This window comes from Oncorhynchus mykiss, chromosome 15 (genome assembly GCF_057628025.1).
Source record: "Oncorhynchus mykiss isolate SJ-2025 chromosome 15, ASM5762802v1, whole genome shotgun sequence".
NCBI classification, from domain to species: Eukaryota; Metazoa; Chordata; class Actinopteri; order Salmoniformes; family Salmonidae; genus Oncorhynchus; species Oncorhynchus mykiss.
The window spans coordinates 21,426,044-21,453,957 of NC_143036.1; the positions used below are offsets into that span (position 1 = coordinate 21,426,044).

Here is a 27,914-nt window from a genome sequence, read left to right on the forward strand (position 1 = left end):
TCCTCTCTATGTGTTCTCTCCTCAGAACTCCCTGTTTGGGACGGTGCACACTAACCAGGCGACGGCCGAAGAGGAAACAGCAGAAGACCAACCTGAGTAGATCTACTACGGTGAGATAGACTTCTCCAAACTTCGGCTCAGAGACCCCAGCTGCAGCCCTGGACAGGGAACAGGGGCAGGAGAGTGACTATCCTGAAGTCAGTGTGACCGGGAGGGGCCCAGGAACCTCCAGTTAACGACCTAGATAGGGTTTACGCACAAGTAGATAAGAAAAGTGCATTTTAAGTATTTTTGGTATGTACAGTATGTATTGAGTATTTGTTTTCTATTGGCAGATTTTTTATTTCTAACTTTGTGCAACTCAATTATTTGCATATTTGTTGAATTTTCTGGTGTGAAAAGTGCTTAACTGATTAAAAGTGTGGGTTCCACAAGCTATAGCAGATTCACCTGCAGATTCACCTGCAACTGAAGGCAGTTTAAAGCCATATAAAGTCAACTATGACTGCATTGCTTGCTCTCTGGGGTTTTAGGCTCGGTTTCTGTATAAGCATTTTGTGACAACTGCTGTTGTAAAAAGGGCTCTATAAATACATTTAAATGGTTGATTGCTTGAGGAGAGACACAAACTTAGCTGGAGACAGTGGTTTGAAACAAGACAGGAAGTTGGTGAAGTAAGTGTAAATAGCCTGACTGATGATCAAATCTATTGGTCACCGTTTCCCTTTTCTTTAATACAGTTATCTTTATAATATTATATACAGTCCATGTATCTTTTTAGGAGTTATCATGTCCATTTTTATGTTGTGTTGATCTTCTATCTACTTGTGTAGCCCCTCTATCTACTTTTGTTGACTTTTTTATTAGACCACTGGCAGAACAGCTCCCCTCCTTTGTAAAGGACACCAGCAGTCTGATCTCTATCATTGAATCTCTTGATTCTCTCCCTGAGAATACCTTGTTAGTTACTTTTGATGTTGAGTCATTATACACTAATATTCCACACGAGGGCGGTATTGAAGCTATGGAACATTTTCTTCTGCAACGTGACCCTAATGAACTACCTTCCAGTGCATGCATTGTAACATTGGCTGAAATAGTACTCACGCACAACTATTTCATGTTTCTAAATTATTTCTTTATTCAGACGAAAGGTACTGCTATGGGATCCCCCGTGGCTCCTAACTATGCTAATTTGTATGTGGGTTACATGGAGAAACAGTCTATTTTCAATCCTCTCAAATGTTTTCTTGCCTCACATCATTACTTGGAAACGGTATATTAATGATATTTTTGTTCTATGGAGGGGTGATGCAAAACAGCTCCAGGCATTCCATGCTTTTCTTAACTCCTGTTCTGAGCATCTGAGATTTACTATGCAATCTGATACACGTCAAATCAGTTTTCTTGATCTTCTGATCTTGTGTGAAGATAATGTTCTATACACTGATCTTTACAGGAAGCCTACTGATCGTAACAGTTTGTTGAGGGCTGATAGTTGTCACCCACTTCCCTTGAAAAATAGTTTGCCCTACAGCCAATTCTGTCGAGTCAAAAGAATTTGCAAAAAACAATCCGATTTCGACAGAAATATGGCTTAGACGCAAAGAAAATTCAAGGAGAGGGGCTACAAGAATGATCAGATTAATATTGCCATTGAGAAAATTCAAAACAAAACGAGACATGACCTTTTTCAAGGTCAGTCTCGCAAAAAGACGCATTCTTGCGTTCTAACTACCCGCTATTCAAACTGATCTGAATAAATTGAGGGAATTGTTCACAAACATTGGCACATCCTAAAATCCGATGATAGTCTCGGTAATGTGTTTTCGGACCTTCCCTTGGACGTATTCTCGCGGGGCAGAAAACTCAGAGACCAATTGGTACACTCTGATTTACCACCCCAATATATTCCTGAACAACGTCTATTTGAGCCCCTACTGGATGGAAATTACAAATGTAATGGCTGTGCTCAATGCAATGGCATTTATAAATGTAGATCCTTCCAACACCCACAAACAGGGAAATCGAGCCCAATAAAAGGTGTTATTACGTGCTCCACTAAGGCAGTTATTTATCTTATAACTTGTCCTTGTGGTAAAAAAAAATATGTAGGTAAAACAATTAAAAGTACGTATCTCAGAGCATCGTAGCACCATTAGGTGTAAAAACTTTACTTATCCAGTTGCGGCCCACTTCTTGGAGACAGGCCACTCGATTTCGTCTCTGCGTTATATTGGCATTGAACATGTCACCCTCCCTAGGAGAGGGGGTGACCTTGATAATTTATTGTTAAAACGAGAGGCTGCCTGGATCTTTAATTTAAAGACCCTTGCGCCCTTCGGTCTCACTTTGATCTGAAGCCATTCTTGTGATTATTGTGACTTTACCATTGTAATTGTTTGTAAGCTTGTGTAGTCTAAAATGAATCTATGATCGTATGCTATCCATTTGTTGTTTGAATGCTGTTCTTTGTATGACATTTTAATATTTGATTATTAACCAATGATATTAGGCCACTCTTGGCCATGATTACAGACACCTGTGTCTTTTGACACTATATAAACGAGTCATCCCGCAGTGTTTGTGATTATATCCTAATGAAAACAGCTTGGCTGTCGAAACGTTGGTAATTAAACTTTTGCATCTGAGCTCCTAGTGTGTGCGGCTCTCTTTTATTTTCGAGTGTTGATCAAAAGACACAATTGAGGCAGTTTTTGAGGTTGTTTATTAATTGCATTGTAATAAAACATTTAAATGAAATGTCCATTTAATGTATTATTGGTCCAACATTGAACATAACGTAAACATATCATTTTCATGCATTTTTATTGAAGAGTTGCCAAAAAACTGGAATTAATCTTTCACTCAATGAAATTTAGTTAAAATGTTTTGGTGTTCCCTGAGCCAATCAGATGTATTTCCTTCACATGTTCCAAGCCAATGGCCATTCAGTAATCTCAGTGACTAGTGAGAGGCCAGCAGTGCATTTCAAAAGATGTCGTTAATATTCTGCAAAATGTTAAAATGTATATGGATGTTAAACCTTGTTATGATAAGAGATTATTATTTGGGATAATAGCTTGTAAACAAACATCCAATGCCTTTGTACTTCATTGCAAGATGTCAGTAAGGCATTACTACACATTGATTCTACTCAAATATCCATTGACAGTGAGTGGCGACTGAACTGCATTCGTTAGTGATGCAGTCGCATCATATCATTGTATTCTCTTACAATTTAGAACCTTTGCTTTACATCTTCCCACATATACTCAATGCAGTTCCCCCCAAACTGCAATCAGTTTGTCAGCCACTTTTTCTTACCCCCCCCCCACACCCTACCCATCCCCACCATATTGCAACATCAGTGTAGTGTAATGTCCAATAGTCTAAACTTTCTCTCTTCAACTCTGACTCATCTGGGTCTATGCCTCTCCATTCCTGACCCTGTCCTCCAGAGCCTTCAGCTCTCCCTCCACCTGTTGGGGGAGGTCGGCTCCCACCTGCTGGGTAAAGTACGCCCGCAGCTCCTGGGTCTCCTTCTCCCAGAAGGCCTTGGGCAGGTCGAAGAGGGCCCCCATGTCCACCTTGCTGCCCAGGCCCTGCAGGTTGATGGCTCCCTCCTGTGGCACCCAGCCCACCAAGCTCTTCTTTGCTGCCTCGTCCTCCCTCTCGCGGCCGCAACGCTTGAAGATCCACTCCAGCACGCGTGCATTGTCCCCGAAGCCTGGCCAGAGGAAGGAGCCCGACGTGGGGTCCTTACGGAACCAGTTGACATGGAAGATCTTGGGCAGATGGGTGGGGGCCTTGCGGGTCTCCATGCTGAGCCAATGGGCCAGGTAGTCACCGAAGTTGTAGCCGAAGAAGGGGCGCATGGCGAAGGGGTCATGCATGATAACCTTGCCTAGGGATGAAAAAAGTAATTTTCATCAAAAGGTCATTGCTTTATACATTGACACTGCTGGAGAGGAATCAGGGAATACAGTATACCACCCAATCAGGGGATATTAGCCCTAGATATGTTTTTCCTGTTCTATTCTATAATTTTCCATTGTACTCTATAGACAGCTCATATCCACTTAAATGATGTACTAACACATGTAATTCTATGACAAGCTCTTTAATGAGGTTTATGAGGTACTGTACCTTTGTACTCAGCAGCTGCTGTGGCCTCAGACCTCATAGAGGCTCCCACAAACACACCGTGACGCCAGCTAAACGACTCATACACCAGTGGGACACCTGGGAAACAGAGAGGTCAGGGGTCAGGACAAGGCCAACAGTGTGACAGAGTGTCCCACAGCTACACACTGGGAGCAAGAATTTTAGAACATACAATTTCAAAACAGTTATAATACAGAATAACCTATTTTCCAGTTACATTAACCAAACGGTATCAGAAACGGTACCAGAGTTTAGTCATTGGATCATTAAAGGCCACTCACCCTCTGGCCTTCTGCCCCCGAAGATGATGGCATCGATGGGCACTCCCTCGTCACTCTCCCACTGCGGGTCGATAATGGGACACTGGGCCGCCGGGGTACAGAACCTGGAGTTGGGGTGGGCACATGGGGCAGAGTCTCCTGTGGAAGAAGAGAAAGAGGGTGAATACTATTAACAGAATAAAACATTATGACTGTATATAAATTAGTAGTACTGGTACATGAACATTTCTACAACTTTGATTTGATGATAAGCATATAAATAACTTAGAAACATGATTACATTGCTCTTAATGCTACTAGATTCATGGATAAACACGATGTAGTGATTTACAAAGAGTTTACTAATGGTTAACTCTAAGTAGTTTATGAGTAGACATTCTAATGAAGTGTTACTGTGTACTTTCTCTACCCAATGACAATATAAGGACAGTGTCACACCATGTCTCCAGGAGGCACTGTTAACACTACAGTGAGTCAACTCTACCTGCCCACTGTTAACACTACAGTGAGTCAACTCTACCTGTCCACACTACAGTGAGTCAACTCTACCTGTCCACTGTTAACACTACAGTGAGTCAACTCTACCTGTCCACACTACAGTGAGTCAACTCTACCTGTCCACTGTTAACACTACAGTGTGTCAACTATACCTGTCCACACTACAGTGTGTCAACTATACCTGTCCACACTACAGTGTGTCAACTATACCTGTCCACACTACAGTGAGTCAACTCTACCTGTCCACTGTTTAATTTTTATTTGACCTTTGTTTAACTAGGCAAGTCAGTTATGAACAAATTCTTATTTTCAATGACGGACTAGGAACAGTGGGCTAACTGCCCTTTTCAGGGGCAGAACAACAGATTTTCATCTTGTCAGCTCGGGGATTCGATCTTGCAACCTTTTGGTTACTAGTCCAACGCTCCAACCACTAGGCTACCTGATGCCCCACTACAGTGAGTCAACTCTACCTGCTTTCCAGGAGTTGCCATGCCAGTCGGTCAGGGAGACCCCTGCAGCAGGGGGGTCCAGTCCCTCCCACCATACCCCTCCGTCGCTGGTCTCGCCCACGTTGGTGAACACTGTGTTTTTGGCGATGGTCGCCATGGCGTGAGGGTTGGTCTTCAGGGACGTGCCAGGAGCCACGCCGAAAAAGCCGTTCTCTGGGTTGATGGCCCTGAGTTTACCTGAGGAGAAAGTGACAAGGTGAGTCACAGAGATGCATTAAAGGATTTGCTCCTTGAAGAAGTGATGTAGTCAACTTAATAATTTCCCCTCTAAGAAAAGGAGGGGAAAGGACTTGACAAGTGGGAGTTGCTGGTTTTAGTTGAAATGGGTTGTACAATCTGTCTGGCCATGAAATTAATAACATGAGTGTGAATGCTTTTGTATGTTACTGTTTGAGCCTTTACTAGTCTGTCATTGTCTCTACAGAAGCTCGGAGTCTCAGAGTGTGTGTTGAGTGTGCATCCCTCCCCTCACCCTGGCTGTCAAACTTCATCCAGGCGATGTCGTCTCCCACACACTCCACAGTCCAGCCAGGCAGCGCAGGCTTCATCATGGCCAGGTTGGTTTTCCCACAAGCACTTGGAAATGCCGCCGCCACGTAACGCTTCACTCCCCGAGGATTGGTGATGCCCAGGATCTAGTCGGGGAGGAGTGACAGGAAAGAGAGAAAGAGAGAGAGGGAGATATTTTCTGAGAGGGTAGGTGTGGCATTGACTGGGCAGTTTCTCCGGTAATGTAGGAACATCAGAAGGGACTAACTAACTACTCACTGCTACTGCATGAGGCACTGACTGTGTCACATACAGTATGCTCTAGAGGTCAACCGATTAATCGGAATGGCTGATTAATTAGGGCCGATTTCAAGTTTTCATAACAATCGCAAATCGGTATTTTTGGACACTGATTTGGCCGTTTTTTTTTTTTTTACACCTTTATTTAATCTTTATTTAACTACACAGGTCAGTTAAGAACACATTTCTTATTTTCAATGACAGCCTAGGAACGGTGGGTTAACTGCCTCGTTCAGGGGCAGAACGACAGATTTTCACCTTGTCAGCTCGGGGGATTCAATCTTGCAGCCTTACAGTTAACTAGTCCAAAGCTCTAACCACCTGTCTCTCATTGCACTCCACGAGGAGCCTGCCTGTTACGCGAATGCAGTAAGCCAAGGTAAGTTGCTAGCTAGCATTAAACTTGTCTTATAATAAACAATCAATCAATCAATCATAATCACTAGTTAACTACACATGGTTGATGATATTACTAGTTTATCTAGCGTGTCCTGCGTTGCATATAATCGTGCGGTGCGTATCGTTGCTCCAATGTGTACCTAACCATGAACATCAATGCCTTTCTTAAAATCAATACACAGAAGTATATATTTTTAAACCTGCATATTTAGCTAAAATAAATCCAGGTTATAAATCCAGGCAATATTAACCAGGTGAAATTGTGTCACTTCTCTTGCGTTCATTGCACGCAGAGTCAGTGTATATGCAACAGTTTGGGCCGCCTAATTTGCCAGAATTGTACGTAATTATGACATAACATTGAAGGTTGTGCAATGTAACAGGAATATTTAGACTAATGGATGCCACCCCTTAGATAAAATACGGAACGGTTTCAGTATTTCACTGAAAGAATAAACGTCTTGTTTTCGAGATGATAGTTTCCGGATTCGACCATATTAATGACCTAAGGCTCGTATTTCTGTGTGTTATTATGTTATAACTAAGTCTATGATTTGATAGAGCAGTCTGATTGAGCGGTGGTAGGCAGCAGCAGGCTCGTAAGCATTCATTCAAACAGCACTTTCGTGCGTTTTGCCAGCAGCTCTTTGTTGTGCGTCAAGCATTACGCTGTTTATGACTTCAAGCCTATCAACCCGAGATTAGGCTTGTGTAACCGATGTGAAATGGCTAGCTAGTTAGCGGGGTGCGCACTAATAGCGTTTCAAATGTCACTCGCTCTGAGACTTGGAGTGGTTCGAGCCCAGGGAGGAGCGAGGAGAGGGATGGAAGCTATACTGTTACACTGGCAATACTACAGTGCCTTGCGAAAGTATTCGGCCCCCTTGAACTTTGCAACCTTTTGCCACATTTCAGGCTTCAAACATAAAGATATAAAACTTTATTTTTTTGTGAAGAATCAACAACAAGTGGGACACAATCATGAAGTGGAACGACATTTATTGGATATTTCAAACTTTTTTAACAAATCAAAAACTGAAAAATTGGACGTGCAAAATTATTCAGCCCCCTTAAGTTAATACTTTGTAGCGCCACCTTTTGCTGCGATTACAGCTGTAAGTCGCTTGGGGTATGTCTCTATCAGTTTTGCACATTGAGAGACTTACATTTTTTCCCATTCCTCCTTGCAAAACAGCTCGAGCTCAGTGAGGTTGGATGGAGAGCATTTGTGAACAGCAGTTTTCAGTTCTTTCCACAGATTCTCGATTGGATTCAGGTCTGGACTTTGACTTGGCCATTCTAACACCTGGATATGTTTATTTCTGAACCATTCCATTGTAGATTTTGCTTTATGTTTTGGATCATTGTCTTGTTGGAAGACAAATTTCCGTCCCAGTCTTAGGTCTTTTGCAGACTCCATCAGGTTTTCTTCCATAATGGTCCTGTATTTGGCTCCATCCATCTTCCCATCAATTTTAACCATCTTCCCTGTCCCTGCTGAAGAAAAGCAGGCCCAAACCATGATGCTGCCACCATCATGTTTGACAGTGGGGATGGTGTGTTTAGCTGTGTTGCTTTTACGCCAAACATAACGTTTTGCATTGTTGCCAAAAAGTTCAATTTTGGTTTCATCTGACCAGAGCACCTTCTTCCACATGTTTGGTGTGTTTCTCCCAGGTGGCTTGTGGCAAACTTTAAACGACACTTTTTATGGATATCTTTAAGAAATGGCTTTCTTCTTGCCACTCTTCCATAAAGGCCAGATTTGTGCAATATACGACTGATTGTTGTCCTATGGACAGAGTCTCCCACCTCAGCTGTAGATCTCTGCAGTTCATCCAGAGTGATCATGGGCCTCTTGGCTGCATCTCTGATCAGTCTTCTCCTTGTATGAGCTGAAAGTTTAGAGGGACGGCCAGGTCTTGGTAGATTTGCAGTGGTCTGATACTCCTTCCATTTCAATATTATCGCTTGCACAGTGCTCCTTGGGATGTTTAAAGCTTGGGAAATCTTTTTGTATCCAAATCCGGCTTTAAACTTCTTCACAACAGTATCTCGGACCTGCCTGGTGTGTTCCTTGTTCTTCATGATGCTCTCTGCGCTTTTAACGGACCTCTGAGACTATCACAGTGCAGGTGCATTTATACGGAGACTTGATTACACACAGGTGGATTGTATTTATCATCATTAGTCATTTAGGTCAACATTGGATCATTCAGAGATCCTCACTGAACTTCTGGAGAGAGTTTGCTGCACTGAAAGTAATGGGGCTGAATCATTTTGCACACCCAATTTTTCAGTTTTTGATTTGTTAAAAAAGTTTGAAATATCCAATAAATGTCGTTCCACTTCATGATTGTGTCCCACTTGTTGTTGATTCTTCACAAAAAAATAAAGTTTTATATCTTTATGTTTGAAGCCTGAAATGTGGCAAAAGGTCGCAAAGTTCAAGGGGGCCGAATACTTTCGCAAGGCACTGTACTATACAGAGATATGTACCATACAAAGACATGTACTATACAGAGACATGTACTATACAAAGACATGTACCATACAGAGACATGTACTATACAAAGACATGTACTATACAGAGACATGTACTATACAAAGACATACTATACAAAGACATGTACTATACAGAGACATGTACTATACAGAGAAATGTACTATACAGAGACATGTACTATACAGAGACATGTACTATTCAGAGACATGCACTATACAGAGACATGTACCATACAGAGAAAGTTCAAGGGGGCCGAATACTTTCGCAAGGCACTGTAAGGTGCCGATAAGAACATCCAATAGTCAAAGTTTAATGAAATACAAATGGTATAGAGAGAAATAGTCCTATAAATACTATATTAACTACAACCTAAAACTTATTATCTGGGAATATTGAAGACTCATGTTAAAAGGAACCACCAGCTTTCATATGTTCTCATGTTCTGGGCAAGGAACTTAAACATGAGCTTTCTTACATGGCACATATTGCACTTTTACTTTCTTCTCCAACACTTTGTTTTTGCATTATTTAAACCAAATTGAACATCTTTCATTATTTATTTGAGGCTAAATTGATTTTATTGATGTATTATATTAAGTTAAAATAAGTGTTCATTCAGTATTGTTGTAATTGTCATTATTACAAATAAATAAATACAAATTTGGCCGATTAATCAGTATTTTTTTGGTCCTCCAATAATCGGTATCGCCGTTGAAAAATCATAATCGGTCGACCTCTAGTATGCTCAGATCTGAATCTGATAATCCATCTCCTGATATTGCAGGTCAGCACAGAATTCACTCTTTTACTCATTACTATGTTCCCTGTCTTCGAGCCCTGTCTGCTCTTCATGTCTAAGATACAGTATTCCTGTTGGAACCCCTTCAAAAAAGGGAAAGGTGGGCGCACCCCTATCAGGGTCCCCTACCCCTAGGTGCACCCCTATCAGGTCCCCGTTCTCACCAGCATGTGTTCGGCCAGCCAGCCCTCATCCTTGGCGATGCGCGAGGCGATCCGCAGAGCGAAGCACTTCTTGCCCAGCAGAGAGTTGCCTCCGTAGCCGCTGCCGAAAGACAGGATCTGCCTGGTGTCTGGCAGGTGGGAGATCAGCACCTTCTCTGGGCTACACGGCCACGAGTTGACCAGGGGAGCTGGGAGGATCGGAGGAGGAGGTGGGGAGCATGGGAGGAAGACGGTGATGGAGGGGGGGGGGGGGGGGGGGATTTGAAAGCAAGGGATGGAATAGATGGAGAAAGACAAAATGAGGTGAGGCAAATGGTGCTTGAACGGCATACTGCTGAACATGTATAATTATGTAGGATACAGTTAATGTCAGAAGTTTAAATACACCGTAGCCAAATACATTTAAACTCAGTTTTTTCACAATTCCTGACATTTCATCCTAAAAATTCCCTGTCTTATGTCAGTTAGGATCACCACTTTATTTTAAGAATGTGAAATGTCAGAATAATAGTAGAGAGAATTATTTACTTCAGCTTTTATTTCTTTCATCACATTCCCAGTGGCTCAGAAGTTTACATACACTCAATTAGTATTTGGTAGCATTGCCTTTAAATTGTTTAACATGAGTCAAACGTTTCGAGTAGCCTTCCACAAGCTTCCCACAATAAGTTGGGTGAATTTTGTTATGGCCACTCCAATACCTTGACTTTGATGTCCTTAAGCCATTTTGCCACAACTTTGGAAGTATGCTTTGGGTCATTGTCCATTTGAAAGACCCATTTGCGACCAAGCTTTAACTTCCTGACAGATGTCTTGAGATGTTGCTTCAATATATCCACATCATTTTCCTCCCTCATGAGGCCATCTATTTTGTGAAGTGCACCAGTCCCTCCTGCAGCAAAGAACCCCCACAACATGATGCTGCCACCCCCGTGCTTCACGGTTGGGATGGTGTTCTTCGGCTTGCAAGCCTCCCCCTTTTCCTCCAAACACAATGATGGTCATTATGGACAAACAGTTCTATTTTTGTTTCATCAGACCAGAGGACATTTCTCCAAAATGTACGATCTTTGTTCCCATGTGCAGTTGCAAACCGTAGTCTGGCTTTTTTATGGCAGTTTTGGAGCAGTGGCTTCTTCCTTGCTGAGCGGCCTTTCAGGTTATGTCGATATAGGACTCATTTTACTGTGGATACTTTTGTACATGTTTCCTCCAGCATCTTCACAAGGTCCTTTGCTGTTGTTCTGGTAATGATTTGCACTTTTTGCACCAAAGTACGTTCATCTCTAGGAGACAGAACGCGTCTACTTCCTGAGCGGTATGGCGGCTGCGTAGTCCCATGGTGTTTATACTTGCGTACTATTATTTGTACAGATGAACGTGGTACCTTTAGGCGTTTGGAAATTGCTCCCAAGGATGAACCAGACTTGTGGAGGTCTGCAATTTATTTTCTGAGGTCTTGGTTGATTTCTTTTGATTTTCCCATGATGTCAAGCAAAGAGGCACTGAGTTAGAAGGTAGTCCTTGAAATACATCCACAGGTACACCTCCAATTGACTCAAATGATGTCAATAAGCCTATCAGAAGCTTTTAAAGCCATGACATAATTTTCTGGAATTTTCCAAGCTGTTTACAGGCACAGTCAACTTAGTGTATGTCAACTTCTGACCCACTGGAATTGTGGTATTGTGAATTATATATGAAATAATCTGTCTATAAACAATTGTAGGAAAAATGACTTGTGTCATGCACAAAGTAGATGTCCTAAACGACTTGCCAAAACTCTAGTTTGTTAACAAGAAATTTCTGGAGTTGTTGAAAAATAAGTTTTAATGACTCCAACCTAAGTGTATGTAAACTTCCGACTTCAACTGTATGTGATATGCAACAATGTTGTTGTTTTCCAAGTTTATGATATAACTTACAAGATGGCGATAGAGAGAGAGTCTCTGGGCAGTGGTACCTTTCAGTGGGAGAGGTTGCCCAAGGGAGTGCTGGCAGCGCACAAACTCTGCCCCCTGTGACAGCTTGTCCATGACTGGGGTGCCCATGCGTGTCATTATGCCCATGCTGGCCACCACGTAGGGCGAGTCCGTCACCTGCACGCCAAACTTAGACAGCGGAGAGCCCACCGGGCCCATACTGAAAGGGATCACATACATGGTTCGACCTGAGGAAGAATGAGGAAATTAAGTAATTAAAATTTTAATTGAGTGTTAGACATTATTTCCCATTACAGACAAGTCTCAGTTGGCTAGTTGAAAGCCTTGGTGTCTCAATACAATTTGAATGTTTCAGAGAATCATTTAACCCCACACTTTATTCCTAAACTCTACCATTTGATATTTAATGACTCTTGACCCTCTTACCGTCTAAATAGTCTAATTAGTCCAAATTGGACTTCAGTAGTGTAACATTATAACACAAAGTTGATTGTCAACTATAACATTTGCCATTGGCGCCTTAGCTAGTTATTTTAGAAGTTTAGGCCGGTTTTCTGTGATGCAAAAATAGGCATTTAAAAAAGTGACAAACCCAATTTGAATGAAGATTGACAGTCCATTACAGACAACTGATACAGGCAGCTGAAACTATAGAGAGGTTGTGTTAAACCTCTTGTCTGAAAGCCCCAGAGTAAAACGGCGTGTACAGTCCAGTACCTGCCATGCAGCCTGGGAAGCGGTCCTTCCTGGCCTTCTGGAAGTCACCCTCACTCATCCAGCTGCCCAGCTGGCTCTTAGCCCCCCCACCGGGGGTGGGGATGGTGTCCCTCTGGTTCTTGGTGACGATCACCGTCTTACTCTCCACGCGAGCCACATCCTTGGGGTCTGTGCGTGCCAGCCAGCTGCCCAGACAGAAAAGCCATAAACAGACTATTAATTATCTTATAATTCTTTATGGCAATGAGTATAACAGGCTTGGAGTCTGTTGTTGATCTCAAGCCACAGTGGAAAAGGTGACCCAAGAGATTCTTTGATGTGTGACTGAAATTGTTTCAGATTAATATTACAGAGTCAGACAGATAACTTTGTTTGACAGACTTAGTACTCTAAATAACGTACATTCAATTTAAGAATTCTTCACTAACCAGAATATTTTTTATGTATTCTGCTCTACATTAACTTAGATCACTAGTGAACTTAACCTGCTTTGTGACATAAAGACCAACATTCCTACTAAACCTGTGTAGCAGTGATCACAGCAGCACTCACCAGTTCTCATACTTCGGTAGCTTCTTCACCATGCCCTCCTTCTCCAGGCCAGCTAGGATGTGGGCCGACTCTTCTGCACTCCCGGTCACCACATGCACATTGGCAGGCTTGCACTCATCCACCGCCCCCTTCACAAAGTCAGCCACCGCTGGGGGCAGAGAGGGGATCGAGGCCAGGGAGCGGACCCCCACAGATGCCCCCACGCCACCCCGTCTGTACCAAGACACAGGGAGGTAGAAGTGGGTGTGTTACAGAGGTTTACAGGGGAGGAACTGTATTCAAACATACTGTACTATACAGACATGATATTAGGTTGCTGGCTGATAGCAGCTGTAAGAGGAGCAATACTATGATAATTTAGCAACTCGCAGTTATCAAATAAGATGTGCCCCAAATGGATATCAAATTTAAATCTGGTGTTAAAATAGGCAACACAATAGGAGAAACATTTAAATACTGGGTAGCAAGATGCACAATAGTAGCAAGATACACAATCAACCCCTTCAGTATGGTTTCAGGGATGCAATTCTATTGAGAGTAGATTACAGGAAAATGTGTCACTACATTCTTACTATTAGTGCTAGTATTAGAGCAATCCACAGGTAAATAATGCAATGGGGTAATCGACTAATGTAATGTCACTGAGGAGTAGACTTGGGTCCTTCTCCAAACGCATTCTTGGGAATTTTGTTTTACCTAAATCACGGCAAGCACTGTGAATGTGTTACTTCTGAACATATTCTAGAATAACATTTCATTATCAGCTGTATGGTTAGAAACAAATAATACCCATACATGTTCACTATTATTTAATCATCTGCACGAGACAGACATCACTATGACCTAAAACTCAAATGACTTTTAAGAGGACAGGCCATCGACAGACCTGACATATCCCTAACCAGCATGGTTTTCCTGCTCTTCCTTGGACTCCTTAATTATATAACTGAGTAGCAGGAAGTTGCCATTGGGATGCAAACTACAGCCTAGGGCAGTACAACCTGAGACTTCGGCTCAGAGCTCTTTATAATGGTGGAGGCACGTAGGGGGGCTTTCTTTTGTTTGTTAACAGCCCAGTGTTCACAAGCAAGGGCAAAACACAATCAATTACAACATGTGTGAGAGCTCTGGCTAGCTGACTAGAAACACCAGGCACGATGGTTGATGGTTTGACTAAAAAAAAAAATCTGAGGAGGATTCTATGTGTGCTCAGATGCACTCTTCAATTGAAACTTTGCTAAAAATAAAGAAACAAATTACTCTTTATACTGACGTGTCTAGGAACCTCTGGAGCTGGTTTGGCTATCTCTTTGTCTCTAGGAGCTGCCTCATAATTCGACTTGCATTCCAACTCATGGCTAGGTCTATTGACTAATTTGGCTAAGAATTTAAATCACACTATTCTACCTTGGTAGCTAGGTGAAAGACAGGTTCCGGTAAAAGGGCTGACAAAGTCTGTTCCAATTGGCTGCATTGTGGGTGTCATTAAACTTCCTGTGTAAACAACGGCCATTTCTAAAGGAAGGGTTAAAGGCTGCCCAGTGTCCTAGGTGCAAACTGAGAATATAGATTGTTGTTGATGGGAAAATGCCCAATGTCACAGGGAACAAGTATTGTTTAAACACTGTTTAACCATTTATGTGATAGGAAGTCATCTTAGATCTTCTCCAGTTTATGAAGTCTATTATAAGTGATTAATTTCTGCATGCAGTTGACCAGATGTGTGTATTGAGTAACTTCAGACTGGGAGGGAAGGAGAGAGAGACCTTTTGCCCACAAAGTACTGAGCAGGAAAAGAGAGAGCAAGCAAGAACACAAAAAATGAACCATAAGAGGAGAACGGTTAGGCTTTCCACCCTTTCCTCTGTGTAGATTGCCATTCTCAGGAACAGGTCACTGCAAGCAGACTTTACTGAAAATCTATAGAGCACATACTGTTGGAGCTTTTAAAATTGTATTTCACCTTTATTTAACCAGGTAGGCTAGTTGAGAACAAGTTCTCATTTGCAACTGCGACCTGGCCAAGATAAAGCATAGCAATTCGACACATACAACAACACAGAGTTACACATGGAATAAACAAAACATCGTCAATAATACAGTAGAACAAAATAAAACAAAAAGTCTATATACAGTGAGTGCAAATGACGTAAGATAAGGGAGTTAAGGCAATAACTAGGCCATGGTGGTGAAGTAATTACAATATAGCAATTAAACACTGGAATGGTAGATGTGCAGAAGATTAATGTGCAAGTAGAGATACTGGGGTGCAAAGGAGCAAGATAAATAAATAAATACAGTATGGGGTTGAGGTAGGTAGATAGATGGGCTGTTTACAGATGGGCTATGTACAGGTGCAGTGATCTGTGAGCTGCTCTGACAGCTGGTGCTTAAAGTTAGTGAGGGAGATATGAGTCTCCAGCTTCAGAGATTTTTGCAGTTCGTTCCAATCATTGGCAGCAGAGAACTGGAAGGAAAGACGACCAAAGGAGGAATTGGCTTTGGGGGTGACCAGTGAGATATACCTGCTGGAGCGCGTGCTACGAGTGGGTGCTGCTATGGTGACCAGTGAGCTGAGATAAGGCGGGGCTTCACCTAGCAGAGACTTGTAGATAACCTGTAGCCAGTGTGGTTGGCGACGAGTATGAAGCGAGGGCCAACCAACGAGAGCATGCAGGTTGCAATGGTGGGTACTGTATGGGGCTTTGGTGACAAAATGGATGGTACTGGTCCAAAGCTCTAACCACTAGGCTACCCTGCCGCCCCAACGATTGAACCCTGTGGCTCCCCCATAGAGACTGCCAGAGGACCAGACAACAGGCCCTTTGACACACTGAACTCTATCAGAGAAGTAGTTGGTAAACCAGGCGAGGCAATCATTTTAGAAACCAAGGCTGTCGAGTCTGCCAATAAGAATGTGGTGATTGACAGAGTCGAAAGCCTTGGCCAGGTTGATGAATACGGCTGGTTATGATGTCAAAGTTCAAAGTTGTCGTTTAGGACCTTGAGCGTGGCCGAGGTGCACCCATGACCAGCTCTGAAACCAGATTGCATAGCGGAGAAGGTACGGTGGAATTCGAAATGGTCAGTAATCTGTTTGTTAACTTGGCTTTCGAAGACCTTAGAAAGACAGGGTAGGATAGATATACAGTAGGATGACATCTATGAGGGTGCCTGTGTTTACGGATTTGGAGTTGTACCTGATAGGTTCATTGATAATTTGTGTGAGATTGAGGGCATCAATCTTGGATTGTAGGATGGCTGGGGTGTTAAGCATGTCCCAGTTTAGGTCATCTAGTAGCACGACCTCAGAAGATAGATGGGGGGCAATCAATTCACATATGGTATCGAGGGCACAGCTGGAGGCAGAGGGAGGTCTATAGCAAGTGGCAACAGTGAGAGACTTGGTGAATATTTAGAAGTAGAAGCTCGAATTGTTTGGGTACAGACTTGGATAGTAATACAGAACTCTGCAGGCTATCTTTGCAGTAGATTGCAACACCACCCCCTTTGACAGTTCTATCTTGGCGGAAAATGTTATAGTTAGCGATGGAGATTTCAGGGTTTCTGGTGGTTTTCCTAAGCCAGGATTCAGACACGGGTAAGAGATCCAGGTTGGCAGTGTGCTAAAGCAGTGAGTAAAACAAACGTAGGGAGTACTTAGGGAGTACTTAGGGAGTAGGCTTCTAATGTTTCTAATGTTAATGTTCTTTTGTCCTGTCATGTTGAGCCCAATTGTTAGAATCACTTGAGCGTCTGTCTAGAACTTAACTCACGGTAAATAAGAATTAGGGAGCCAAGAGTGAGTGGAGGTTGGTTTCTCTTTTTCTTTTAAACCAGGGATCATCAACTAGATTCAGCCAAGGGGCAATTTTTTTATTGAGCAGATGGTCGGGGGGCTGGAACATAATTACAAATAATTTGTTGACTGCAAATTGACCACAAGAAGCCCAAACAGATATAATACTTATTTTCCACCATAATTTGCAAATAAATTCATAAAAAATCCTACAATGTGATTTTTGTGGGCTATACTCAGCCTTGTCTCAGGATGGTAAGTTGGTGGTTGAAGATATCCCTCTAGTGGTGTGGGGGCTGTGCTTTGGCAAAGTGGGTGGGGTTATATCCTTCCTGTTTGGCCCTGTCCGGGGGTGTCCTCGGATGGGGCCACAGTGTCTCCTGACCCCTCCTGTCTCAGTCTCCAGTATTTATGCTGCAGTAGTTTATGTGTCGGGGGGCTAGGGTCAGTTTGTTATATCTGGAGTACTTCTCCTGTCCTATTCGGTGTCCTGTGTGAATCTAAGTGTGCGTTCTCTAATTCTCTCCTTCTCTCTTTCTTTCTCTCTCTCGGAGGACCTGAGCCCTAGGACCATGCCCCAGGACTACCTGACATGATGACTCCTTGCTGTCCCCAGTCCACCTGGCCGTGCTGCTGCTCCCGTTTCAACTGTTCTGTCTTATTATTATTCGACCATGCTGGTCATTTATGAACATTTGAACATCTTGGCCATGTTCTGTTATAATCTCCACCCGGCACAGACAGAAGAGGACTGGCCACCCCACATATGCTCTCTCTAATTCTCTCTTTCTTTCTCTCTCTCGGAGGACCTGAGCCCTAGGACCATGCCCCAGGACTACCTGACATGATGACTCCTTGCTGTCCCCAGTCCACCTGACCGTGCTGCTGCTCCAGTTTCAATTGTTCTGCCTTATTATTATTCGACCATGCTGGTCATTTATGAACATTTGAACATCTTGGCCATGTTCTGTTATAAATCTCCACCCGGCACAGCCAGAAGAGGACTGGCCACCCCACATAGCCTGGTTCCTCTCTAGGTTTCTTCCTAGGTTTTGGCCTTTCTAGGGAGTTTTTCCTAGCCACCGTGCTTCTACACCTGCATTGCTTGCTGTTTGGGGTTTTAGGCTGGGTTTCTGTACAGCACTTTGAGATATCAGCTGATGTACGAAGGGCTATATAAATAAATTTGATTTGATTTGATTTTCTGGATTTTTTTCTCCTCATTTTGTCTGTCATCGTTGAAGTGTACCTATGATGAAAATTACAGGCCTCTCTCATCTTTTTAAGTGGGAGAACTTTCACAATTGGTGGCTGACTAAATACTTTTTTGCCCACCTGTATACCCACGTTTTCAGTCACAATTTGCTTATACCACATAAAATAACTTGCATGATATTAATAAAAATGAAGCGTGGTTTGTTGAAATGTTGTAAGATAGGCCTAATGCACTTTTATATTTGTATGAAAGGATTAATATTTCCTTTTTGAAAGGCTAACGTTACTTGATGAAGACATGCTGTTATAGCAACTCTGTGCTTTTGTCTTGAAACTAAAATGTAATGAGTGTAGCCTACAGACAAGAAAATAAATCCTTCAACTGTCTGCACACACAGGCTTGTGGATTGTTGCATTATTCAAGAGTGTAATATGGTTTTGTTGCATTATTCAATAGTGTATACGTTTTAGAGGAAAAGCATCTGTCATTGTTCAATAGTTTATGGATCCTGGCTTGTGACCAATGTTCCCTCTAAGATGTGCGCAGCTCCCCCAGGGACTACCTTGCGAAAGACATATCAGCCAGCTCAGAGAAGCACAAGATTGAACTTCACTCAACTTTCTAGAGTTTTCCCCGTTAGTTAACACTATCAACGTTTCCCTTTACCGTGGGAATTGTGATCGAATCAACGCAATATTAGCCACTTTCAATGCAACATACCGAAACAAAATAAAGTATGCAAAACTTAAGATGCAAAACTGACTATGCAAGAGGTTTTGTTGTAGGCAAAACGCATCGTGTAGAATTCTATTGCATTGACAGAAACACTCAGGCCCTACTCTACACAGACCAGTGTGTCATAGCCAATCAGAGCTGCAGATATGCAAACAGACGTTTGCCATAAATGAATTTGTACCATTCACCAGTAGTGTAAAATACTTAAGTACAAATACTTTAAAGCACTACTTAAGTAGTTCTTTGGGGTATCTGTACTTTACTTTACTATTTATATTTTTGTCAACTTTTACTCCACAACATTCCTAAAGAAAATAATGTACTTTACACTCCATACATTTTTCCTGACACACAAAAGTACTTGTTACATTTTGAATGCTTAGCAGAACAGGAAAATGGTCCAATTCACACACTTATCAAGAGAACATCACTGGTCACCCCTATTGCCGTTGATTTGGCAGACTCACTAAACATAAATGCTTTGTTTGTAAATGATGTCTGAGTGTTGGAGAGTGCCCCTGGCTATCTGTACATTTTAAAACAAGAAAACTGTGCTGTCTGGTTTGCTTAATATAAGGAATGTGAAATTATTTGTATTTTTACGTTTGATACTTAAGTATATTTTAGCAAGTACATTTACTTTCGATACTTAAGTATATTTAAAACCAAATACTTTTAGACTTTTACTCAAGTAGTATTTTACTGGGTGACTTTCACTTAAGTCATTTTCTATTAAGGTATCTTAACTTTAACTTAAGTATGATAATTGGATTCTTTTTACACCACTGCCATTCACTTTGAACTGGACTGTGTTTACAGCATGAGCGGTCGTGAGTAGATGAGCTTGTTTTAAGATCAAAGCGAGAGCTACACTGCTGTTCAAATATTTGGGGTCACTTAGAAATGTACTTGTTTTGAAAGAAAAGCACATTTTTTGTCCATTAAAATAACATAAAATTGATCAGAAATCCAGTATAGACATTGTTATTGTTGTAAATGACTATCGTAGCTGGAAACGGCTGATTTTTAATGGAGTATCTACATAGGCGTACAGAGGCCCATTATCAGTAACCATCACACCTGTGTTCCAATGACATGTTGTTTTAGCTAATCCACGTTTATCATTTTAAAAGGCTAATTGATCATTAGAAAACCCTTTTGAAATTATGTTAGCACTCCTGAAATCTGTTGTCCTGATTAAAGAAGCAATAAAACTGGCCTTCTTAAACTTGTTGAGTATCTGGAGCATCAGCATTTGTGGGTTTGATTACAGGCTCAAAATGGCCCGAAACAAAGACATTTCTTCTGAAACTCATCAGTCTATTTTTGTTCTGAGAAATGAAGGCTATTCCATGTGCGAAATTGCCAAGAAACTGAAGATCTCGTACAACGGTGTGTACTACTCCCATTACAGAACAGCGCAAACGGGCTCTAACCAGAATATAAAAAGGGGTGGGAGGCCCTGGTGCACAACTGAGCAAGAGGACAAGTACATTAGAGTGTCTAGTTTGAGAAACAGACACATCACAAGTCCTCAACTGGCAGCTACATTACATTTATTGCATGGAATAGCCTGTCGATATACCATTAAAAATCAGCCATTTCCAGCTACAATAGTAATTTACAACATTGACAATGTCTACACTAGATTTCTGATCAATTTGATGTTATTTTAATGGACCAAACATGTGCTTTTCTTTCAAAAACAAGGACATTTCTAAGTGACCCCAAACTTTTGAACGGTAGTGTACATGTAGCGACTTGTGCACATTTGTACATTTCCTTTGCTAGTTAGTGAGTTATTAGCCCAGTTATAGCTACTTTGTAGTCAGCAATGGCACAAAACATGAGCACAAAACATGTGCATTTCTTGACATCTTTCAAAAGCGAGTCAGGTAAAGAGCCTTTTTTGTCTTAAAGGGGCAGTGTTGTATTTTGAGACAGGCTAAAATAAGCTAAGAAGCCAATAGGCAGAGGGTAGCATAATTTGGCTGATTCTCTGAGAATAATTATGCATTTTATTTTGAAACAATATTTTCAGTCACATCCTTGTCTGAATGACAAAGTGGATAAACAAGTTTTAATGTCAAGCCCTGCATGTATTTTTCAAAATTCTCATGGAATGTAGGCCTACATTGAACACCAAGCATTGGCCGCCTCTGTAGACTGAACGATAGAACAACTATTTCCATGTTAAAATGTTATGTTATGGCATTTTCTCCATATTTTTTTAATGGTAGGCCACTCTGGTAGGCCTACATTATAGAGGTCGACCGATTAATCGGAATGGCCGATTACTTAGGGCAGATTTCAAGTTTTCATAACAATCGGAAATCTGTATTTTTGGACGCCAATTTGGCAGATTTAATATATATATATATTTGTTCAACTTTATTTAACGAGGGAAGTCAGTTAAGAACACATTGTTATTTTGTTATTGGGTTAACAGAACGACAGATTTTTACCTTGTCAGCTCAGGGATTCAGTCTTGCAACCTTACGGTTAACTAGTCCAACGCTCTAACCATCTGCCTCACGAGGAGCCTGCCTGTTACACGAATGCAGTAAGAAGCCAAGGTAAGTTGCTAGCTAGCATTAGACTTATCTTATAAAAAACAATCAATCAATCATAATCACTAGTTATAACTACACATGGTTGATGATATTACTAGTTTATCTAGCGTGTCCTGCATTGCATATAATCGATGCGGTGCGCATTCGCGAAAAAGGACTGTCGTTGCTCCAACGTGTACCTAACCATAAACATGCCTTTCTTAAAATCAATACACAGAAGAATATATTTTTAAACCTGCATATTTAGCTAAAAGAAAGGTTAGCAGGCAATATTAACCAGGTGAAAATGTGTCACTTCTCTTGCGTTCATTGCACGCAGAGTCAGGGTATATGCAAAAATTTTACGTAATTATGACATAACATTGAAGGTTGTGCAATGTAACAGGAATATTTAGACTTAGGGATGCCATCCGTTAGATAAAATACGGAACGGTTCCGTATTTCACTGAAAGAATAAACATTTTGTTTTCGAAATGATAGGTCATTAATATGGTCGAATCCGGAAACTATGGCTCGTATGTCTATGTGCTATTATGTTATAATTAAGTCTAGGATTTGATAGAGCAGTCTGACTGAGCGATGGTAGGCACCAGCAGGCTTGTAAGCATTCATTCAAACAGCACTTTCGTGCGTTTGCCAGCAGCTCTTCGCAATGCTTGAAGCACAGCGCTGTTTATGACTTCAAGCCTATCAACTCCCGAGATTAGGCTGGTGTTACCAATGTGAAATGGCTAGCTAGTTAACGGGGTGCGCGCTAATAGCGTTTCAAACGTCACTCACTCTGAGACTTGGAGTAGTTGTTCTCCTTGCTTTGCATGGGTAACGCTGCTTTGAGGGTGGCTGTTGTCGATGTGTTCCTGGTTCGAGCCAGGAAAAAATAAGTGTTCATTCAGTATTGTTGTATTTGTCATTATTACAAATACATTTTAAAAAATTGGCTGATTAATCGGTATTGGCTTTTTATGGTCCTCCAATAATCGGTATCGGCGTTGAAAAAATCATAATCGGTCGACCTCTACTATATTATGATCAAATAGCCACAGTAGCCTACTTGAACACTGTTAAAAATTACTTAAAACGGGTACAGCCTCAGTGTTCACAGTAAATGTGCACCGAAAGTTGCACATAATTCTCACAACGTTCAAGTTTGCCCTCAGCAGACCTGAAATCTGCTCAGTGACCCCAAAAAAATTAGGGAACATTGTTTGTGAGTACTGTGATATTTACGGTCAATTTGAGCAGTGGACCAAAAATGTTGCTTTGCCAGCGAAAACTAAAGGTAAGGCAAGGATGTAATGTGAATTGAAAAGTAGAATTATCTTTAGCCACCACGCTCCTCAGACTCTCCTTTAGATCTCGTAGTGGGAATAGGACCTAGTCAGGGAAAAATGCGAGGACAAAGATAGCCATGAAAATGGATCATTTCTCAACCACTGTGGCCCTCACTTTGGGTTCCAGCTGGGCTTTGCTTAGTCTCATTTCCGCAAGGACAATGCAACACACCTCCAAAAATGTAGACCAATCACTGTGCACCACACACAGTCACACCCACACTCCCCCCAAATTGAATGTAAATAGCTTGGTCCATAGTGCATTTTCAGGAACTGAGCAGAAATGCACATATCACATGCAACCTACATACAGAAAAAAAATAATTCATAACACATAGACATGCATTGAGGCATTGAAACTTCTATGTCAATTAGGCGGCTACACAAATCCTGACAATCTCAAATTCACTATGATGCTGTTTCAACACACACATATACACACACACACACACACACACACACACCAATAACAAATGCATAGTAGACACACAAACATAGAACTCTCTCAAGTTTGTAAGACTGACAGTGTCATGCAGTTCACTCTGAAAAGTAAGGTAAGATGCACTCAAGACTGCTCACATACTTGTTCTTCTCCGTGTGACATCACCCAACAGCCTTGAGAAAGAGTGGTGAAGAAAAAGTGGAATGACAGAGATTCAAAGCAATAGGATCTTGAAATTCTGTCCGTCATTTTCTATCTCGGAGGCGAACAGATTTTGAAATCTGGTCAGTCAGGTTTGTGCACCTCCAAGTCGGTCAGACACAAACCAAGACACACAAAGTTGTGTGTGCTGTGCTATATGTCTGTGGCATTTTCTATTACGATCTTTCTTTGTAGTTCAGTGACATTGGGGTGATTCCATGTCATTTCAGCAAGCCATTACACCCACCATCTCAGATTGTTTTGAAATCATTTCTGCAGTTAGAAACAGATAAGATTAGCATTCCTGAACCATTATTTTGTTGAAATATAATTTTATTTATGAGAAATAATTAACTAATTGATAGCACTCAAATTGTACCTTTGAATGTATAGAACTCATTGGCTAGCTTGGACTTATTCTTTCCTCTGATAATTTTAAAACAAGACTGTCAATTTAACAGCAATTGACAATCAAGTTGGAGATGATGAATGGCTAATTGCAGTGCCTTGCATAGTCTTCAATATGACTTTCCATTTAACAATGAGGATATTTAATCCTAACTTTATGGACATGTCATTTCTAGTTTATGTGTCCTTTAACATTTGGTTACAATGCATCTCTGATATTCCCTGAGTTTTCCATCATAAATGTATACCCTATCATCATAAGGATGTTTGCATAGGATTGCTGCCAACAGCCATATCATGAGCGAAATTGCGATAACTGGTAAAAGTATCCTATCCACTATAGTGATATTACTAATTCATGACAACTCATTTTATACCATCATCACCATTCCATGATTTGCCTAATGCAGTTAAAATATTTTAAATGTAGCAAGGCTGGGAACAGTTCAAGTAGACAACGAATACACTATGTACAGCATACTGTACCATGGTTAGTCAATAAGGAAATAATATGCTTAAAATGGAATATGCTGAATACTCACCTTCTGATAACTCCAAGCAAAAGACACGACATCTTGTAAAATATAAAATGAAATAGATATCTTCACAAAAAGAGGAGAGGCGTGTGCGCTTTAGGACCAACCACAACTCATATCGGATTGGCCTATGAAGAAGAACTCTAATGTTGAGGTAACCTGGTGTAGGCTCATGAGAGAACCTTGTACTTTGCAACACGTGTAACTTATCGGAGAGGCATACGCCTTGATCCAGGTTCTGCGCTTCGTTCTCCAAACCGCAACTTCAATGCAAACAAATAGCCAACCGATTGCATATATACACCAAGCTAAATGTATATTTCTTTCGTCAAGTAATCCAGCAGTAGTCTTGGCTATTGATAACGCTGTCCGTTCAGCAAAGGTTAGGCTATTAAACAGGACTGTCTGAAAACAAATAAAAGGTCTGAGAGGAGGTGTCTCGCATGTTAAACTTGTTTGTTTTCTATAACACTGCAAAGAGAATAAACAAAGTAGAGCACTTCATACAACTATCATATCCTGTCCCTGCTCCTACTGAACATATCCACTGTTTACTGCCCATGCAACAAAAACGCCTCTACCGGCTGATGCAAGTTCTGACGTTTCTGTATCAGCCAAGACAGAACAGCCACCGTGGTGACTGGCACGTACGGCATATGGATGGAGAATCAAATGTTTAGGAAGAAAGTTGTTGAAGAGTCAACTGAATAAATGCAAAGTCGTTGAAAAAGTAGTACAGCGGAAGGATGTCTCATAATGACAACAGGCTATTGAAATTCTCTTGACCCAGATGGTCTAGATCCAAAAGTGTTATTTATAATGGGCATAAAATAGTAGGCCTACCTACGTTATTACACCCGCGACATTTCCAGTGCTTAGGTTTAGCAGGATCCTGTCGGAAATGGATCATATCCACCTCTCTGTTTTGGCCTGTTTCGTGTCCTGCTGAAAAGAGAAGACTCTCAGTCTAATCTGTCAATTTTAGGCTACCAAACCAGTTGATCAACTTCCAAATATTGTTTTACAAAGTAAAACAAAAGAGAGAGAGAGAGTAAGAGGCGTGTGGCACAGAACGGAGCACATATGTCATCACCAGGGAGTGAGCTGTGCATCATTGGGTGAGTCAGTGAAACTAGAAAGCATTTTTAGGATTATAATTTCCTCCTCATATTGTAGCATATAATATGTCTCCACACACCTAGGCTATTGATGGATTCAAGACCAGTTCGTTTTCATTGAGCTCAGATTCTCAGTTCTCAGTCCGTATCAAAATAGACTGTCATTTACGATCATGCAGTATTATGGTGCTTTCAAGACAACTGGTCGGAAAGTCGGAGCTCTAGAAAGAGCCCAGCCAGAGTTCCCCACTTGGAATTCCGAGTTGGATGACCATTCAAAATCAATTTTCCCAGTCGGAGCTCGTTGTTTTCCAGTTGTCTTGAACACAGTAAAATCAGAAGTTGGAGATTTCACAGCTCGGAGTTCCCAGTTGTTTTGCCAGTTTTGCCAGCATTAAAACAAGATTATGCCGAAGTCTCCAGTCACGTAGAATTGCATGAAATGCAATTTATAAACGCATGAAAAGGCCAATGCGTTTATAAAAGGCCAAACATTTCCCGGACCCTAGGTCACAGAAAAGGTTTCCACTACGCAAATGTGATGATATACATGCAATGCTTTAGTATAATGTTTCCGGTACCTCAGAGCTCCCAATGTCACTTCCCTCTCACGCTCACTTTTTGTTTACAAATGAAGCACTGCATAGGATAAATAGGCCTAACAAATTACCTAGGCTATGCCATCATGATTGACACCTGAGTTATGGACAGATAACGGCATAACCAATATTTTTTGTTATTGTTAACCTTTAATTTCAGCAGGGGGTCATGTGGAGGCCACGGTCTCTTTCGCAGATGAGCCCTGCATGAACACATCAATAAACAACAATTACACTATACATGAAAAACAAACAAAACACGAAAATCAAAACACAATCATATGAAACAAACATATTAATCAGTAAAAAGGCCCTCTAACATCCACCGGAATTACCCTAGAGGCACCAACTTTAAGGACTTTAGGAGATCGTTCCCCATGAGGCGCAAAAAAACATCAAGCAGATTTACCTAACTCGTGGAGATTGAAGGGATCTCCAGGGTAAGCGATGCCTGAGTCCGGGTCTGGTTATTTATACATCTGAAGGTTAACAATGAGGTACTGTAAGTGTATGCAAGAGAGCTTTATTAACCCAGGGCGTTATAGACAAAAAGAGCGCAGTGCATCGATCTACAAGATTTCAATGAGGGCCAGCCTACTTTCTGTTACAAAATGCAATGATGTGTACTGAGCCTATTGCCCATAATAAAAAGCAATGCGCTATGATAAACTGTGTCCAGTGGGTCCCAAATTACATTCAGATGTCGGACGATTTCCCCTTGAGTGGATAGTTAGAAGACCGGAACATACACTACCGTTCAAAATTCTGGGGTCACTTAGAAATGTCCTTGTTTTTGAAAGAAAATCATTTTTTTTGTCCATTAAAATAACATCAAATTGATCAGAAATACAGTGTAGACATTGTTAATGTTGTAAATTACTATTGTAGCTGGAACAGCAGCTTTTTTAGGGAATATCTACATGGGCACCTTGTGTTAGTTTATCATTTTAAAAGGCTAATTGATCATTAGAAAACCCTTTTGCCATTCTGAGCACTGTTGGAGGGATTGTACGTTCCTTGTGTAACTTGGGCAGTTGTTGTCACGTTCTGACCTCTATTTCTGTTGTTTTGTATTTATTTAGTATGGTCAGGGCGTGAGTTGGGTGGGCAGTCTATGTTTGTTTTTCTATGTTTTGGGGCATTTCTATGTTTTCGGCCTAGTATGGTTCTCAATCAGAGGCAGGTGTTATTAGTTGTCTCTGATTGAGAATCATACTTAGGTAGCCTGGGTTTCACTGTGTGTTTGTGGGTGATTGTTCCTGTCACTGTGTTTGGTGTCACAGGATAGGACTGTTTTGCGTTTTCACATTTCTTGTTTTTGTTAGTTTGTTCATGTGTAGTGATTTATTAAAACATGAATAACCACCACGCTGCGCTTTGGTCCGCTTCTCTTCCTCCTACAGACGAACGCCCTTACAGTTGTTGTTGCCATCCTGTACCTGTCCCGCAGGTGTGATGTTCGGATGTACAGATCCTGTGCAGGCGTTGTTACACGTGGTCTGCCACTGCGAGGATGATCAGCTGTCTGTCCTGTCTCCCTGAAGCGCTGTCTTAGGCGTCTCACAGTACGGATATTGCAATTTATTACCCTGGCCACATCTGCAGTCCTCATGCCTCCTTGCAGCATGC

The 27,914-nt window shown here is 41.5% G+C and overlaps 1 protein-coding gene across 4 annotated transcripts; it reads right to left on the reverse strand.

The window, feature by feature from the left end:
- Window positions 1–2,711: 2,711 nt before the first annotated feature.
- On the reverse strand, window positions 2,712–26,876 carry pck2 (phosphoenolpyruvate carboxykinase 2 (mitochondrial)). 4 transcript variants are annotated; one of them, XM_036944040.2, is made up of 11 exons: window positions 26,695–26,876; window positions 26,434–26,488; window positions 13,328–13,540; window positions 12,776–12,960; window positions 12,079–12,285; window positions 10,116–10,303; window positions 5,931–6,093; window positions 5,420–5,635; window positions 4,449–4,586; window positions 4,150–4,245; window positions 2,712–3,907 (listed from the first exon to the last, which is right to left on the reverse strand). In XM_036944040.2, exons 3-11 carry the CDS (start codon window positions 13,357–13,359, stop codon window positions 3,429–3,431), a joined length of 1,704 nt encoding a protein of 567 aa, XP_036799935.1. In that variant the 5' UTR covers window positions 13,360–13,540; window positions 26,434–26,488; window positions 26,695–26,876; the 3' UTR covers window positions 2,712–3,428. The 4 variants fall into 4 exon arrangements, with proteins under 4 accessions (XP_036799935.1, XP_036799936.1, XP_036799934.1 ...); XM_036944041.2 differs by lacking the exon at window positions 26,434–26,488; XM_036944039.2 differs by lacking the exons at window positions 26,434–26,488; window positions 26,695–26,876 and adding an exon at window positions 24,575–25,669.
- Window positions 26,877–27,914: the final 1,038 nt, after the last annotated feature.